The 17,961-nt window shown below is 36.9% G+C and overlaps 1 protein-coding gene across 4 annotated transcripts in view; it reads right to left on the minus strand.

Annotated features, from left to right (window-relative positions):
* Positions 1–17,961, minus strand: part of HELZ (helicase with zinc finger) — a 91,479-nt gene that overhangs the window by 28,543 nt on the left and 44,975 nt on the right. For 2 of the 4 annotated variants that reach the window (XM_056333067.1, XM_056333304.1), the window contains 7 exons: positions 17,110–17,240; positions 14,525–14,704; positions 13,879–13,983; positions 6,742–6,920; positions 5,051–5,169; positions 3,103–3,248; positions 404–551 (listed from right to left, as the gene is read on the minus strand). In XM_056333067.1, the coding sequence (XP_056189042.1) occupies positions 404–551; positions 3,103–3,248; positions 5,051–5,169; positions 6,742–6,920; positions 13,879–13,983; positions 14,525–14,704; positions 17,110–17,240 (1,008 nt within the window). The remainder of the gene's footprint in view (positions 1–403; positions 552–3,102; positions 3,249–5,050; positions 5,170–6,741; positions 6,921–13,878; positions 13,984–14,524; positions 14,705–17,109; positions 17,241–17,961) is intronic. The other 2 variants (XM_056333156.1, XM_056333231.1) reach the window with 2 other exon arrangements.

The raw sequence follows: 17,961 nt of genomic DNA on the forward strand, positions 1-17,961 counted from the left end.
TCCTAAACATATTACAGCAAATATGAAATGTTACTCCAGAGGACTGAGTGGGAACATTTCTACAACAGTCAAAGAAATCTAAGTTTTACTTCAAATTGCAGTTACTCTCAGTTGCTAAGATACATCCATCAGAATGTCACAGAAACCATCAGAAAGACAACCTGAAGAATGAGCCCAAGAGAACTATATGCAGCATATAATTTGCAAAGAAAAAAATAAAATAAATTAGTGGAAATGTTTACTACAATTGCAATATTCACTCCTTCATGTTCAGCAAAGTCCATGTTCCCCTCCCTAGTAGAGGACAGGTTACATCTTCCACCTACACTGAGCAGAAACCAATAAATTTGGGGGGAGGGGAGCTTTAAGAAAACCATCAAGAATAAAGCCAAAGAAGAGTTACCTCTGCATTATTGTAAAAAGCTGTACTATTTTTTTCTTGCACATCTTCTCCGCGTGCTGTGAAGAAAGTCAAAGGGTAGAAATCTTTGTGTGCTGGCTGCTTTCCACTTGCCATCAATTTACCTTCATAGAAAAGTTCGGATGTATAACTGTAACAAGGCAAAACAGAATAAAATGTGGAGTCTACATATGAGTTCACTGATAAAATATGCAAATCTCACTGATAAAATATGCAATCACAAAATACTTCATAAGGAACATCGAACCACTGATTACTACTTGGCATGTTCAAGTGATTTCTCTGAACTGCTATTTCCATACTGCAGACGAGCAGAAGGCACTAAAAATATGTTTTTTCAACACTTTGTCTACAAAGGCAGTATTTTCTTCTAATCTAAAGCTCAAAGTTACTAACATTCTCACTAATGTTTCACTCAGAAGTTCTGGTGACTTGAAGCTGGGCATAAGGAACACTTGCTGTCTGGCACTGGTTATTGCTCAGGCTGGCTGGACAATGAGCCTGCTTACGTCATTTAAGAGCCATTGAACTTGGAAGATAAATTTACTAAAGATTTCGCGCCTGCTGAGCACAAGGCAGGCCAAGCGTTCAGCTTTCAAGCCAGCTTTTCCTCTGTGACTTCTGCTCCAGCCCAATCTGTGTTGCCAGTCATCAGAAACACGACGAGAACATGCTTCCTCTGCTGGCAGCAGGCATTACAGAAGCTGGCTTGAAATGAAAAAGAAATGAGGCAAGAACTACTTTCACGGGGAAAAGCAGGAGGGAAGAAGACAAACTGAATCGAACGAGACAAAAAACCAGCAAGCAGAGACTGCAGGTTACTATTGGTAGTACTGTAAGTACTGTATACTATTTGCATGCGCAATAGCGCTAAACCAATGTACTGGTTTTCATTAATTAGTGAATTCTGGTATAATCTAACTTTTGAATGCTTAGCCTCTGACCTTAATGTTCTTCAGGTCCAACTCTGTGAATGCAGTAACACGAATACAGCCTGACATGAAGGTGACAAAAGCGGGAGACCGTGCAGGCATGCGCCCACCTAGTTCTTCCCGGCTTACAACTATTGTAGCTCAAGATGTAAATAACTGGTCGTGGAGAAGCTAAAGAAATCAGTCTGCTACCAAATCACCATCAAACTGCAGCCCACTATTGACCAGAACCGGCTTACGCTCAACAATCCTGAGGAATACACATCTTTTCTGTGGACTGAGTTGCAGCACTCCACAGCTGCCAATGAGCAAAACAAACGATTTCTTCCGCAAATTAATTCTTAGTACTGAGTTCTCATTAAACAATAAAACACCCTTTCTACAAGGACTGTTTTTTCCAATCACCGCTCCAAAGTCAGGCTAAACTAATGGCTTGTTCTTTCCTTCATTTCTTGTGGTCTCTACTTCAGTTAGGTAGGTATGCTCAATGAGCCCACCACGAACCACCCTCCTAAACTTACTTCTGTCTTAAATGCCGTGGTCCCATTTGTCAGGGGAAATTCCACATTATTAAAAAAAAAAAAAAAAGTAGACTTGAGACAATATCCTAAATGGACCACCATCAGAGTATTTCGCAGGTTCCACTTCACACAGCAACACTTTCTAGTGCAACTGGGCACACTGGACTTTCACTAGACAGATGAGTAGCCCCAGCGGTATTTCTGCAATTCCTGTCTCAGTGCTCAACACAGTGGATCCTTCTAGGAATGTACTGCCTGAACTCCAACTGCTGAAGTGAATTTTCATGATTTTTCTGAGTCAAACTTCATGGAAGTGATCTCTAACCAAAAGCTGAAACGATCTCTTGCTATTGAGATTCTCTCTCATTTCAAACTTACAATTTCAAGAAACATGTAAGAAATTTAGCATCACTCAGTCTATAATTACAAGGTCTGTAAAATGAAGACAGATCAAGCTGTATAACAAAATATGTTACATTCTCACTTCTGATTCCCCAGAGCGCTTAAATACTTCTGCTATTGCTTTGAACACAGTGATAACCTAATTAGTATGACGGGATACCAACATAACATTCCTCAGTACATATCCGAGCTAGAATTTAAACTTTAGCATTTTTCCCCATGACTGCACTGATTCTTTCCAGCACTGCTCATGGATGAGTTCATTACACTAGCAGCCATTAGTTTATCATACCATAAAAATGCAAACCTACTGATTAATGTGTCTTACAAGAAGTAATAAAAGAAGACAACAGAACAGAAGCATGCCCAAAACTTGACTTATTTTTTATCTGTTCGTAGCTGTACATCCACACGTTCCTTACATTGCACATAGCTTACTATTCCAAGATAATCCACCCTAGTAATTCTAAAACTCTGAAACAGTTTAAACAAACACAGACCCTATATAATGTACTGGATAATGGTTAAAAAGGGAAAGTTAGCTCTTCTTTGGCTTACTGTGCCAATCTTGCAGCCAAAGCACCCCCACCTGATGGAGAGGTCTGTCATACACCTAACTGAACCCCTGGCATCTGTTTTAGGACACTGAATTTCAACTTAGTAACAAAGAATTACTGTACTAATTAACTTTGGAAACAACTACGATTTCATTACAGAAACACACAGCGCTTCTCTCTTCATTCAGCTGTGCTTGGCTGAAGAGTCGTTTTTGTTCACTCACACCAGTCAAAGCAGCACATGATACAGTGAAAAAGTTCACACCTACTTGATGATAGCTTCATGGGAGCGATAGTTCTCACACAGCAAGATCCTGCATGGAAATTCTGCGGGGTAGTGCTCATAGAGCCGATCAAGCAATGAAACATGAAGGTTTCTTTCCCTGGCAAATTCACTGTAGACAAAAGGACTGAGCTGTAATAGACACACACATACAAAGAAAATGTAACTAAATATGTGGACTTGGAATGTCATGCTCCCAACATACGTATTTTGCATCACAACAAAAATGAAACCTTACTTTTACTGTACATTCATAGCTGGAAGAATATACCATGGCTATTCCACAGAAATGCCCATTTCTACTGCAAAAGTGGCAAGAGACCAGCATGCTCTTAAAGGAATAATAAAACATTCAGTAACTATGTATAGAGGAGAGAAGAACCCTTATACCTGAGCTTTTCTTTGTGGCTTGCCAAGATGAATAACTCAAAGCAGAGAGCTGTTTAACAAAAAAAAAAAACAAAAACAAAAAAAACCCACCAAAAAACTACAACCAAAAACCACTCCCAAACCTGTGTTTTGAATGACGTTACACCACTACTCTGACAATCACTTTACAGTTACTACCAAAAGTAGTACAAATCAGAAAATACAGGAATTTGTAACACAATTCAAAAAAGTTAAATAGAAAGTCATTTGAAAAACTGAAACCCAAGTGACCTAGTTACTGTTACATTAAAATAATAGTGGGCTTGTTTAACAACAAAGCCGTCATCTACTACAGCAGGAAAAACAGAGCCCAAGAGGATGAAAAAAGATTTTTAAAATAAAATTTTAAAATGTAGAAATTAAGCCAACCTCTTCTGTCATTCCGAATCTGATTCAGATTCTAAGTTCTATTTTCAATTCAGATAAATATGAACTTTAGAAAAGTCAATACTTGATACCTCATAGAACAGCTTCTGTAAGAACCTGAGCTATAGAACAGCTCTTTACTTGTGTAGCCCGAGCCAAGACTCCAGCCATCCTGCTGGGCTGATGAGATCTAGCCCGAATTTAGAATTTAGGAGCCTCCCATCTCCTAAAAAGCACCTTTGAGTTCTGTATTTAAAAAGCACCATCTCAGTCCTTGGGATTACTATTATCCTGACTTGAAGTGATCCAGCAGTATTAAATCATAGGTGGCCGCACTACGTTTAGTACTATACCAAAGCAAACATCCGCTCTAGTGCTATTGTGAAATGTCAAGAGAATTAAAAGCAAATCTGTAAAAACAAATAACATCTGGCCTAAATCAACAAAGCAAGTAAAGTTGACGTGTCCAAGCATGATTTCTCGTGCCTACAAGGCTGTAAAGTTACATGCATAACCAGCACTTGAAACTCTTCTAAACTCTTTAAACCAAGCAATTGCTAGACACGTCACAGTAACATAAAGGTACTGGTTAGTTTCAGTTTCCTATTTCTGACTTGTTCAAATCCTTACCAGATTATGTGGCTTCTAATAAAAATAGAAAAGTTGTCTAAATCATCATACACATTCTCTGTATTCTTCAATTCTTTCAAAAAGCAACAAGGAACACCAGTCATAAAAAGCAGAAGAAACTCCTACCCTGATACTCCATATCTTATGCATATAACATCCCTTAAATTTTCCTTGGCTTCCCCCTCTATTATATGACCAGTAGAATTTATGCGTGTCCCTCATCAAAATGAAATTTTATCTGCATATAGTTCAGTGGTTGAGCAGGCCCAAGTCTGTTCTATCGCAGATTTCCTATGAAACTTGGACAACTCATGTGCTTTTTGCCTCAGTTCCCTTACTTAAGATGGGGACAACAGCATATTCTCGCTTAGCAGAAATACTACGAGTCTACATTAGATATTATGAGGTATTCATATACCACAGAAATTTGGAGCAGGTAAATAACTGAAATACATAAATACAAATATTATATATACACACTATACATGCAAAAATTATATAGCTCTTACTTGCATATGGTCTCCAGCCAAGACAATTCTTGTGTTTTTATTAGCTAATGCTAGAGGCATAATAGTTTCACACTCCATAGCTTGCGCAGCTTCATCTAACAGAATGTGTGTAAAAAACCCTGTGAAACAGAGAGATCAGCAAATAAATTAAACTTGAAATATGATAAAATAAAAAGTGATAACAATACAAGAATTTGTACTGAAAGTTCTGTATTCTGGTAGCAACCAAAACCAGAAAAAATTCAGTATGGCTTACACAAATTAATTTCTAGCAACTACTAGAAACCACACAAACAATTTTCAAACCCAAATGGCCAACAGTGGTGAACTCACTGCTAGTGACATCAGCAGTAGCCCACAGATCTGCCTCCTTCTGCTGATACATGTCAAGTTAAACTTATCTGAGCTTTCCTTATACCAAGAGGAACTGTCTCTTGGCAAACCTGCCTCAGGAGGTTTCTCAAACCTGGAAATCTTTCCATCACCATGAGGCTTGAAGAGCTTTGGACAACAACAACAAAAAGGACTTCCTCATGTACATCAGTCTTATTAACTATTTTATATACTATATTTCCCATTAAAATTGCACACATACCTGAGCACTTTGCTGGTTATGGGCTTTAAGGAATGTTGGGGAGAAAAAAAGGGACAGAAGTTGAAGGAAAATTTACATTCAATCTCATGATAATATTGGACCAAAACGTTTGGCGGGTGGGTGGGAATCTATGCACTGGATAACATGCACTTGAAAAAACCCTGGGCCACAGCAGACTTACATGTTATGAAATGTAAATTCAGGACAGGTATAGAAGAGAAGTGGCTTTATACATTGATATATATATATATTAAGGTTTAGCACCAACTATTAGAGGACTTTGTGTACCATCCAATTAAGATTACATACATAAAAATGTAGCAATTTTCTTTGGAAAAGATTACTTTCATACAGCTGCACACACATTACTATGGCATGACTGTACACAGCTCACAGCCAAACAAAGCAGTTACTTCCATCTAAAGACCTGGAAATATTTACCATAAATTCCATATTAGCTTTCTCTATTGCAACAAATGCCTAAATGTAGCCATAAAAAACCTAACCGTAACATCTTCTGCAAGGAAATTCCACTTTCTCCAAAAAGCAAATGGATTTCATTTAGAGATCAAGAAAACAATAAACCCTAAGCAGCTTCTGCCTCAAAAAAGTCAGTCTAATGTATTTCAGTTTAGAAAACAACTCTAGAAGTATCCCATTAACATACCATGGGGCTTGCATGTGTGGGAGTTGTTTGCAAAGCTACACAATTCACAAAACAAGAAAAAAGCTCTTTGTGTGTATTTATGCTTACATGCTCCACTGAGTATGATCTTAATGAACATAATATGCAAAGTCAGAATCTCAAACGGAATTTTCCCTCTTGGATCTCAGAAATACCAGATCATAGTACTGCTTCTTGATTTAATATTTTTTTTTAAATAAAGAAGAAACAGAATAAGCAAAAGGTTAACTTGAATGCCAGCAGCTTACAGCTCTGTAATAAACATCTATTCATTAAAAAAAAGGCAACCATTTCAAGACGATCATTGCTATATTCTTCAACAGTTCAAAGAACTGGGTAAGGAACTGATGATACTGGTAAGAGGAAGGTAATCCTCAAGCACAGACACTTCTTGTTTAGAAATTATCTTACCTGGTTCAAGATCCAGTTGACATAGATACTGTGATGTATTTAAAGTAACAACTACTACGCGTTGCTTAAGAATGTCTTCTTTCTGGGGCATCTGAAAGGTGGAATGCGTGCTTGAAATCAAACAGTACTGATGCACAACTGGGTGGACAGTCTTCACCCAGCGATTTCTGAAATATACCCTAGAAAAGAAAAAGGGAGCTTATTTTCTATACAGTTTGAACGCGCTTATTTTCTATACAGTTTGAACGCAGTGACAGCCTAATATTTCAAAAGCTAATGCCCTGTTTTCTGGTAAATAAAATGTAATCTTCAGGAAGCAAAACATTACAACTATGCAGAATTTCATGCTAAAATACACTAAAATGTCTTGGATTTACCTTCCATTATTTGCTGCAGTGCACTACTACATACATGAACAGTTACCAAGGATTAATTCACATATGGCAATCTGTAAATTCTTCACATGTTTAGGTTCTGCAACCCTCACATCAATGACTATTTCATTTTAAACTATCCATACACTCATTTTAAAGAAATATTTCCTCGGCTGAAGTATAAATATAGCCCATAGTCTTGGAACTGACAGCTGCAGTGGTCCACGCATTTCATCGACTGCAGCCACAGGATCTTTTAAAAAAATATATTTTCAAAAGACATTAATAAAACCCTGTACTTCCTTTTACACATACCATGTGTCTTCTGAGTTCTAAGAACCAAACAGGAAGTATATTCATCTTTTTATCATACAAGGCCATAATTATTATACGCTGTATAAAAGAATGAGAAAACAGTGCCAAAAAGGATAGCTAGAGCCTAAAATATCAGGACATTGTCAGCGAAGCACTGGACTTCACATTTCTTTCCAAAACACATAAGATCATTTTAATCACCCTATCATGAGATCAACAATGAATTTTTCTTAAAGTGATGAAATGTTACGGCCAGCCTAGCTAAATGGAAGAGGAACAGAGAAGACACAAAGACTATGCCCCAGAAAACAGAATACAAATAACTCCACAGAGGTATATAGGAATATACCAAAGCACAGCAGCTGAGGATCTGGATAAAGATGTCAAAGGGCTTCTCTGTGGGGTGTTCCTCAAAAATATAATCTGTATCAAGTAAGAAATGTGAATCTGAAGTGGAACCTTTAAACTAGAGGGATCTATTGTACATATATTAATATTTAGAATTATTTTTTTTAATTTCCAAAGCAAATTAATATTAGATGACTTAAACTAATTTCAGTTCTAAATACGGGATTTAATGCTGTTTGGTTTATCTATTCACTAGTTATGTTGTCCTGCATCCATATTACAAATCCCAAATCATTAACAAAGTATTTGGAGAAGTGTAATTATGCACTTAAGTGCAAAACATGATTTCACCGGCTGGACTTTGGATATCACGTGGACACCCACGTTTGGAAATTACAGCTGATTTCCAATAATGTAAGAGAAACAATTATTAGGATTATAATTATTATGCTTTGTGAAAATACAACGTCTGTTTTGGACAATAAGCACAAAAAGAGGTGCAAAGGCACTGCAGTATTCTGAACCGTTTTTGAATCCGACAACACAACCAACCACCACTGACACTCCGTGACCAAAGGTAACTCCAGTGCAGGAGCAACCACCACACTCCTGAGTCGTTCTCACAACGAGAACCTTCTAATGTTACCCCAACATATTTATTTCTTATCAGCCATCAAACTGATGAGTTCTGTTTGATAAACTGTTATTACGTCCATGTAACAACATGAAGTCATGGCTTAATTGCTAGAAGAAGGTAGTAGGAGCAAGATAACCCCTGCTCTGTTTATCCCAGCCATTCAGTCAGCTTTAATGGGATTCAGTTTCTCAATCTTAACTGAGGGCAATACTTACCTACCAACTCACAGGAGTACTGTGAGGATTAATGAGTTTATTGTGAGTTTATGTTTGTAAAGCACTTTGAGATTCTTGGATGAAAGGTGCTATTGAAATGCAAAATATTATGGTTATTAGACATTATTATACCATGCAGTGTCTTTTATTACAAAAATTCAACTATGCGTGACTCACAGATTGGCTGACAGCATTTCAAACTGCATTGCTGCTTACCCATTAATTTCTTTTATTTTGACGTGAGATCAAAAAGGTATCCCAGAGCTATTATTCACCACTGGCATAAGAACACCTGACAGATGTGACTACTTTGAAAATACCGTGATACAAGTCAGCCACACTGAACAAGGGATTTCTTCCTCAGGTGTAATTTGGTCTAATAAAATCTCCTGTAACTTCATTATTAGTTGGGTGGGGGTTTTACCTTAAAGTTAGAGGAACCCATCACAAAAATGGGTTTTACCTGCTTAACACAAATCGTAACGTTTCATCCTGCAACATAATCTTTACTTCTGATTAAGCAAGTGACTAACCTTCTAATCTTAATACCTGCATAAGTAAAGTACCTGAATGCCAGCAAAGCTGGGCTGTTACTGATCGAAACACCCACTAGTATCTGCAACACATTCTATTAGTGTGCAGCTATAGGTACAAAGACGAGCAAAAACTGCAGTTACAAAACCAAAACCCACCCATAGTTCACATGGGAGTATATTTTCCTGACATCGTGTGCCTCACATCAAGATTTCATTCTGGAGAAATTAAAACCTTGAAGGCTGAGGTTTGCCCAACAAGAGGCAGTGAAATTACTAGCAAATAACCACATCAAAATGGAAATCCCTGAAGATTATAGATTAGGGATTCAATCTTCTGCGAACAAAAGTACTGAATATATCCACCGTACTTGCTAATGCTCAGTTAACACGCACAGGATCTGCACATCACGTGGAAATTTCACCTTTATTTCAAAATGTGGCATCTGGATATCTACAACAAAAGCCTTTATTTCTGTGTCCCTCTAGCCAAAGAATGGAACAAACGGTCAACTAACCCATCTATGCTTCCACCAATTTTCCAGCCATTACATCAAAAAAGAAATTTGCCTAAATATTGCTGTTAAATGTTAGTCAAATTGAGTACTTCCTAATCTTTCATGTTTTGCTTCCATTGATAAAGTTCCACCGAAGGATTAATTGGTACAAAACAGACTATTTGCAAAAGTCGCGAATATGTATCTGTAATTAAGATTCACAATAATTTCCTTGTTCAGGTTTCAGGCTGGAACTCCTCCTAAATCACTTAAAACACACCTCTGGAAGTTAATAAAGGGGGAGTCCTGAGTCAGAACACCTGAGGGAGGCTGAGCAGTTTCATTTGCGCTCCTGTCCTACAAAAACTTCTTGTGACTTCTTACAACAGAGTGAATGAGAACTAAATTTAAGTTCTTCAAAGCCTATCTTCCCTGTTCTGAACTGGAAAACACTAACTCCTCCCAGTTCTTGATAAAAAGGCCAGGATTCTCCCTTTAGGCTGTGCTCCAAAGAACTCTCCCTGGATAAACTCCAATCCCAGCTCCCCAGCTTTTGTGCAGTTTTTTCTCACCTGAAATCCCTCAAGCAAAAAGAACACAGAAGCTTAGAGGAAAAAGAACCTAGCAGTTTAATTTCATGCCTCTGTTAAAAGACATGGGGGGGAGGGGGGAAGTCTAAGTAGTCCCAAGAAGCCTAAAGAAAACTTTAAAAGCACCTGATTTCCCTCTTACATTTCTTTTGATTCATTGCCAAAGACAGGCTCGTTCACACAAACAAGTATGTTCCTTGGGATGCAGGAAACATGTGAAGAACCTGTCTCGTAGCCTGAAAGTTAACTTTTTAAATCAGTCTTCCTTTGAGGATGGCATAAGATAGAAGCCAGTTTCAATAGGAAAAGTAATTGGCTACAGAGGCATTTATTTTACAAACTAACATTTGATAAGATAAATTAATACCATTTTCAGTATGAGAACTTTACCCCAGTCAATCTGGAAAAAAAGGGCAACCGTCCTTTAAAACCAGCTGGGTTTTTGGTTTGGGTTATGGGTTTTGTTTTTTTGATGTTGTTTGTTTTTTCGTGGTTTTTAATTCAAACTTTTGTTCGCTCTGATTGATTGATTTTTATAGTCTGGGTATCTCGAAGCTAGCAGCTACATACTAAAGGTTACATGCATACTTATACATGTATGTCATGATCTAAGTATTTAAAAAATTAATGGGAAAGGATTCAGCTGAGATATTTTAAAAGAGAATCAACTTATTTTCTGGCATTGCTGAACTGGTAGTCGGCAATAACATGATTAGGAATAAACAAAAATATTAAAAATACAGATAAAAGCAGTATTTACCTCCTTCCTTTTCCCCTAGTATTACATACCAAAACAAAATATGGATACAACTAAATTTGAAATATGTCAGTAAAATAATGGTAATAAACAGTAGGTATCTCAACCACTGTATGCCCAGAAGCATACAAAGAAACTGCTATCTGCTTCCTAGCTCTTGGCTGGATTTTTTAAGAGATGGTGATGACCTGAGGTACCTAGCTACAGTGCCCACCTCAGCAGCTGACCTCCCAAAGGCTCTAGGAGATGATGGAGAGAGACAAGCACATCCATAGAGTAAAAGGGTACACAAATCCGCAGCCAGTTACTACTCCTTACAGCTCTGACTCACTGTCTAAAAGTGCCTGCTTCTCCACACTTAAAACCAAGTGTCTCAGCACCAAACAGAAGTACTTAACCGAAGGCTCTTTCCTCCTACGTGTAGGTTAGGGTTGGGTGTTCTTTTTTTTCCTTTCAGAAACACTTCTGCATTAATTTACGTAAGTATAACAAAATTGTTTCAGTGCCAAGTTGCTTCAGTAAGAGGCTTTACAGTGTGCCCCTAATACAGTTGAATCATTTAATCAAACCCAGGGGCAACTTTTTGTTTGTTTGTTTGTTTCTGGGTACAGCATTGTTTATGAGCACCAGGACTATGAGAATTTGGCCTTCAGTCCTCACTGGTATTTGATTTACATGCAGAACTTAAGACTCAACATAAATTCTCAGTGTTCATTCTGACTGCATCTTCCAAAGGGCATGGAAAGTTATTTTGTTAGGAAAACAATATAGGCGTCAAACTTTTATGTCACATCATTGACAGGGTAATTTATTTAGTGTACATCTTACCCACAGAAATTCACAGAAACATTTACACAGTTCTCAGTACTCAGTCAATACTAAATAATTTAGCAGTCCTCCTTTAAAAACAACATAAATATGGTGCTCCCCACTAAGCTATGGAAACATTTCTAGCAAGGATACTGTTCAACCAACTCATCACTTGTAGAGTAAATAAAGAAAAAATCTAAAGCAAACTGTTCAGCCGTTTTAGAAACATAGAAACATAGAAACAGAGCACACCCAGCTCTGATAATTAGCTGCTTCTACTCCACTTGATATTTCCTTTAAAATACTGCAAGAGGCACAGAGCACCCTGTTTAAACTAACCGTAATGATTTTAACCTGAAAATACATCTCCACAACAGTCAGTAAGAAAGGTAACAGGTCCATAATTAATTTTATGCTGGGAGTCTCACATAGCTCTAGCTTTCAATTCAGATAAACCGACCCTTTAACTCCTACCAGGTCAGGTCGGCATGCAGTTGCCTTTCAAACCACATATGCTTCTCAATTATTTGTAACATTTTTAATTTGAAAACATACATACTTGTGGATTCGTAAACATATATAACTATACACACAATTCCAGAGCTGCCTCCGTCTTCTAGAACTCTAACTTCTTATAGAGGTAACAAGACCCTTTGAACAATATCATACCATCTACAGCAGCAATATCTGAAGGCTTCTTAACAAATACTATGAGAATTATACTTAAATTCAAACATTCAGTGACTTTTAAATCGTGCTGTAATTTTCTTGGCAAATAAATATATATATATTTTAACCATAAGAAAAATAGCACTTTTGTTCATGTATGTTTTTCATAAGTATTTCTAATACTGGATTATATAGTTGAACACAGCACATAAAAGAAGGTAGCAAAAGCCTGGCAACCACATTAAAACTGTATTTAACTCCTTGCTCTGCTAAATCACACTTCAATATTTCTGGGAGTGTCAATTACACACATTTTTTTCCTTCCACAAAATTAAAGACACCATACTGGTTTTCATCACAAAGTGCTTTACAAATCACATTAAGACAATCTGTGTTAAAACACAATCAGATCAAAGGTAACTTTTCAAAAATAAGCTGCCTTCTTTTCCTTGGCCAGATCTTCAGTGTCTGTAAAATGTCACATGGCAACTGAAGCCAGCAAAGCTAAGAGAATTTACACCTGTTGTAAAACTAGCTCTTCCACATAACCTCATTGGCTCTACTGACGTTGCATATAATATAAGTTCAGGATGGCTTTTAATAGCTAGCAAGTAAACACACAGAGTCATTTTCCTAGTAATATAATAAAGTCACACAGTGGCATTCAGAAAATAATGCCCATAATTTTAAAACTATAGACCAAGCTAGCAGCATACAGTATATATTGTGATTACTGCACAGAATATTCCCAGAAGCCGGTTTCTGCCCATAAATAAATCCTCCTTAACTATTTCAATGCAAGCTTACCCTCCTTGCTCTTAAAGTTTCCACCTCTTCTTCATTTTTTTTTCCTTACCTAATTTCCCCCAAACACCCACGGTAAGTACATTTAACCACATATACAATGCGGTTATCATTAACCACATATACAATGACTTATCAGAAGAGGCCAGAATACTTTCACATGATTCTCTAAATATGTAGCTCCTATGACATCAATTTTTCACTTCAAAAAGCCAGGTGGGTAGCCCCAGTTTCCAAATTATCATTGTTAAGTGTAAGTCAAAATTTTCTGGAATTAAAATACAATTAAAAATCATTTTATTTTATCATAGTAGCTTTTAAACGAGCATATCAAAAGTTTGCTCATTAGGAAAGACACATTTATCAATAGAATAATAAAAGCTTAAAAAAGGATGTCTTTATTTTTATTTAACAAATGACCCAAAATTATGTTGACAATGTTTCACGATCCTTTTAGTCTATATTTTTAAAAGCACTGCTGGTAATGCCAATATGCTTTTATGTTTTAAAAGTTCTTTAACCTTTTTTATAGACACCTTTTCTTAAGAATAGTATTTTATAGATACATAATAAGCCTTAAAAAAATACCTGAGAGGTCTTGCCTGGGGATTGCCTGCTTCTACATATGGATGTAAATAATCCTTTATGTAGAGATCAGCAGCACTATTAGAATGGGTGCAAATGAGAATCCTGCTGGAATAAATGGTGCAAATAAAAAAGCAATGAAGAAACAGAAAACAATTCAAAGCAGTAGAATACAAAAAAAAGGAAACAGTGGCCATCTTCCTGCACATTTGTCTTAATGAAACTAGTCACTAACCTACCGTAGTTTGCATGATTCAGCCCTTTAGCTCAAATCCTTCAGTTATGAGAAGATTTAAAGTTCAAACAGTTTTTCAATAATTATTTTGTGATTATTAATCTAAACTTGATTTTAAGTAAGGAACAGCTTTTATTATCTAGCATGCTGTAAAACTTTCCATGTCGAGCAAATCACAGTCATTCTACATATTGTCAATTTTAATTAGTTTTGTTCTAAATGGAAAATACAGGCTAAGACTATAAAATTACTTTATCGTTCAAAACAATGACGGATGGCTTGGGTTTTGTTTGTTTTTAAGCTGGATGGAAATACTGTATTTTTACCTTTCACTTGAATTTAGAGTAAAAAAAAAAAAAAAATCACATCATCTCTGCTAATCAAGTATTGCTCTATATTTAGTGCCCATCTCACCTAGTATCCTGTTGTTGGAGTATGTGCTTGACTGCCTGAGCCAGAGTGAACGTTTTTCCTGTCCCATAGGGACCGATGATAAGAACAGGAGGCAGTTGTATTGAAAGTGGAGTAGTGATAGCCAGAACAGCCTCTTTCTGCTTAGCATTTAGTCGAGGGTCCAACTGCTCATCCCATTGTCTGTACAAAAGGAGGCAACAGAGTTTAAAAACAAACTATGACAATCCACTGTCAGTCAGAAATGAAATGAGGTAAGATTTCAAAAGCTTTAAAGAAATTAAAGAGCCTATATGCTACTGTATTGATTGTGTCATTGAGGCACTCTGAAACAAATCTAGCAAAACAATCACACGCTTTAATCACAAAGATTTGATATCTGCAAGAAATCAGTTTGGTTTTTTTCCCCAAAAGGAATCTACTTCTCAATTTACCTTATCTCACCTAATAATAATTAACCTGCATAGTACACCTTTTAGAAAAAGCATATGCTGTATCATCACCTGATAACCAAAGCAAGTAGATACACAATGATTTTCTGCTATTACTATGCAAAATGTAACATTAGTTCTGTTTCTTCCCTGCAGTATTTACATTATCAACTTTAAAAGTCAACAGTTACACAACCCCAGGGCTTGGTAAAAGTAACAATTTTTTAAAAAAAAAGGTTACCAATTAACTACAGACCTCTCTTTACACTTTTTGTTTATTTTGAGATCATTAAGGCACATACCTCTAATGGGAAAGCAGTCTAAAAAAAGGATTTTGCTGTAACCAGCTAGTGATACCAGCATTAAGAGGAAGATGCTTTCAGAAAATTCCAATGAGCGTAAGAGGTTAAAGATTTGTAGACACAGTTTTTAATATTCCCACTGACAGATTTAAAAGTAGACACACATAGTAAAAAACACCTGTCACTGCTGCACATATGGCCATACTTTAGTAACGTGATCTACTTTGCTACAAGCGCTATGCTTCTTACAGACTGGGAAAGTTTCTATTCAGTAGTCGTTAGCAACAGGGAGTAAAATCAAGAGGGAATTGACTGAATTCCTAACTTTTAAGACAGCTATGAACTACAAACTGGCAGGAGACTATGAAATACTGAAAGTAATAGGGATGTAAAACAAAAATAGAAGAGAAACAGAGGGAAAGACAGTTTTGAGTCAGAAGTACTGATTCTCAAGGTAGGGCAAACCAAACCACCAGATGGAAAAAAACATGCTTATCACACTGACTTAAGCCGAACTACAACCATTATATATATCATTTATAAGAAATATAAAAGATTATACAAATAAATCATATCAACTACAATGGTATGTAGGTTTCCGTAAGTAAAATTCCTCGACATATAACAGAGAACATGAAGTTCTAGTTTACTTGACTTACCTTCTTACTGAAATCACTGCTTACTTCCAAACTATTCTTAAATACTATTTCCTTGCAAGATTCACTCAAAGCTGTCAGTGAAGAGATTGTCACTGACCTCCATTAACTTTGTAGTATAACTATGCAAAACCTATTCCCTTCTTTCTGCCCGTACTGTCAAAGCTTTGATGCATGCAGCAATCATCCTCACCCAGAACACTGCTCCCACCCTTTTATCATCTCTGTTCTCCCTACACTTAAGACAAACTAAAATTTTTCCAGTAATTTTTGTCTTACATTATCTTGCCGTCTCAGGTTTCTGGCCAGATCACTTTCCTTTTAATCCTCAAGCTATCTTCTGATTTGTACCGCATCACAATCACACCCTTAACCCTCACCTTCAAGACACCACGGGGCTCCTCACACGCTGTACGGGCTATCAATTCCACATACCTCTCATTTCCCTGCCTCTAAGTACGGAAACCTCATGCCTCTTTTATCCTCCCCCACGCAGTAAGAATACTGACCACGCTGCCTGAGCAACGCAGCCTCACATTTCCCTTCCCTGAATTTCCTCTCCGCCACAAACTGTTTTCACGGCATCAGCCTTTAAGTTTCCTTAAAAGTATTTCTGTAACGTAAGGGTTTATAATTTCATCCAGGAAACTGTAAGATACATACACAAAGTAACCCAGGACTGCCTGCAAGCACAATGCTGGTCCTTGCAGGACTCACTCCCACACCGTTCTCAGTCATCCCCCTCAGTTCTATGTCCAAATTTGGGCTCCCTGCACCAAACTCAGAAAGTACTAATGGATCATCCCTTACAAGCAGGAGTCTGCACGCTTGACATCCTGCACAGCAAACTCCTTGTAACTGGTAGTTACATTCCTATAAAGTATTATGCATCATTTCAGTGAAGAACAGCAGAACAGTGAACAATAGCAGAACTGTTTTCTACGGCTACAACACAACTGCAATGCCTATAAACCCACAGCTCAACCGAGGGAAAGCCAAGCAACAGATTCCAGTCCTCCGAGGATCACCTTTCTTGTTTTATTTAGAACAGTTTCACTCCCTTCTCTGAACCACCCTCATCATTAATGAGGCACAAGGCATGTTTCTTGTTCTAGGGCAGATTTCAGCCATCTGTTATGAGAAATTCAGTACTGCATTACCACACAATCTTTGATATTAAAGTGTTTGTATTCTTGTACCTGTTGGGACTCCAGGGTATGGTGGGAGTCATGCTGACATCTGGAAACAAAATACTGTTGTCCTTAATCCTGTCCAAGGCATAATGCATCTCACAGAGGGGTAAGCGATTTAACTGAAACTGAAGTTCAACCTGCAGTACAAAATGAATGAATGAATAAATAAAGAGGTGAACCAAAAATGATTAGTTCAGAAAACAGTTGTTAGACTTTGCTGCATATGATACATTTTTAGCTTCCTGCAAACTACTGAGTCTCAGAAGGAAACAGCAAACATAATTCACTCAAAAGATTTGCAATAAAGTTAACTTGCTGCTTCTGTTGTTTTGAAGCGAAGATAAATACAGCAGTCTCTCTAATGTAATTTTGTTGTTTGACTCTTAAGATTAGATTCCACTGTATTTTCAGAAAAAAAATAAAGCGAAAACATCCTTGGAATTATTTTTTGAATACAAAAAATACTCCTGGAAAATATTACTATCCTAAAACATTGTTTTTACAAATACAAGCTTCCATCCCTTATTGTAAAAACAACATAAAAAGTGACAGGCCAGAAATTTTTCCGGATCAACAGATGATATAAATGAGACGGGTGGCCAGCAGAGATAAGCCACAAACATAATTTATTTCTAATCAAACATTGTGGAATAATATCATTTGTCATTTATGTTCAATTATAAGGACTCTCCAAAAGTTAATTTCTAACAGTGCTTATCAATACATTCAATTTTTGTTCTCTCAATTACTTGTCTTTTAATGCTAGTAAATAAAACATGATATCAACAAAATTCTGGTTCAAAGCCAGAAACAACACGCAGAGCATGTTAACATTCCTGGTCAAATTCAGAACTGAAC

This window comes from Falco biarmicus, chromosome 1, assembly GCF_023638135.1.
Source record: "Falco biarmicus isolate bFalBia1 chromosome 1, bFalBia1.pri, whole genome shotgun sequence".
Classification (NCBI taxonomy): domain Eukaryota; kingdom Metazoa; phylum Chordata; class Aves; order Falconiformes; family Falconidae; genus Falco; species Falco biarmicus.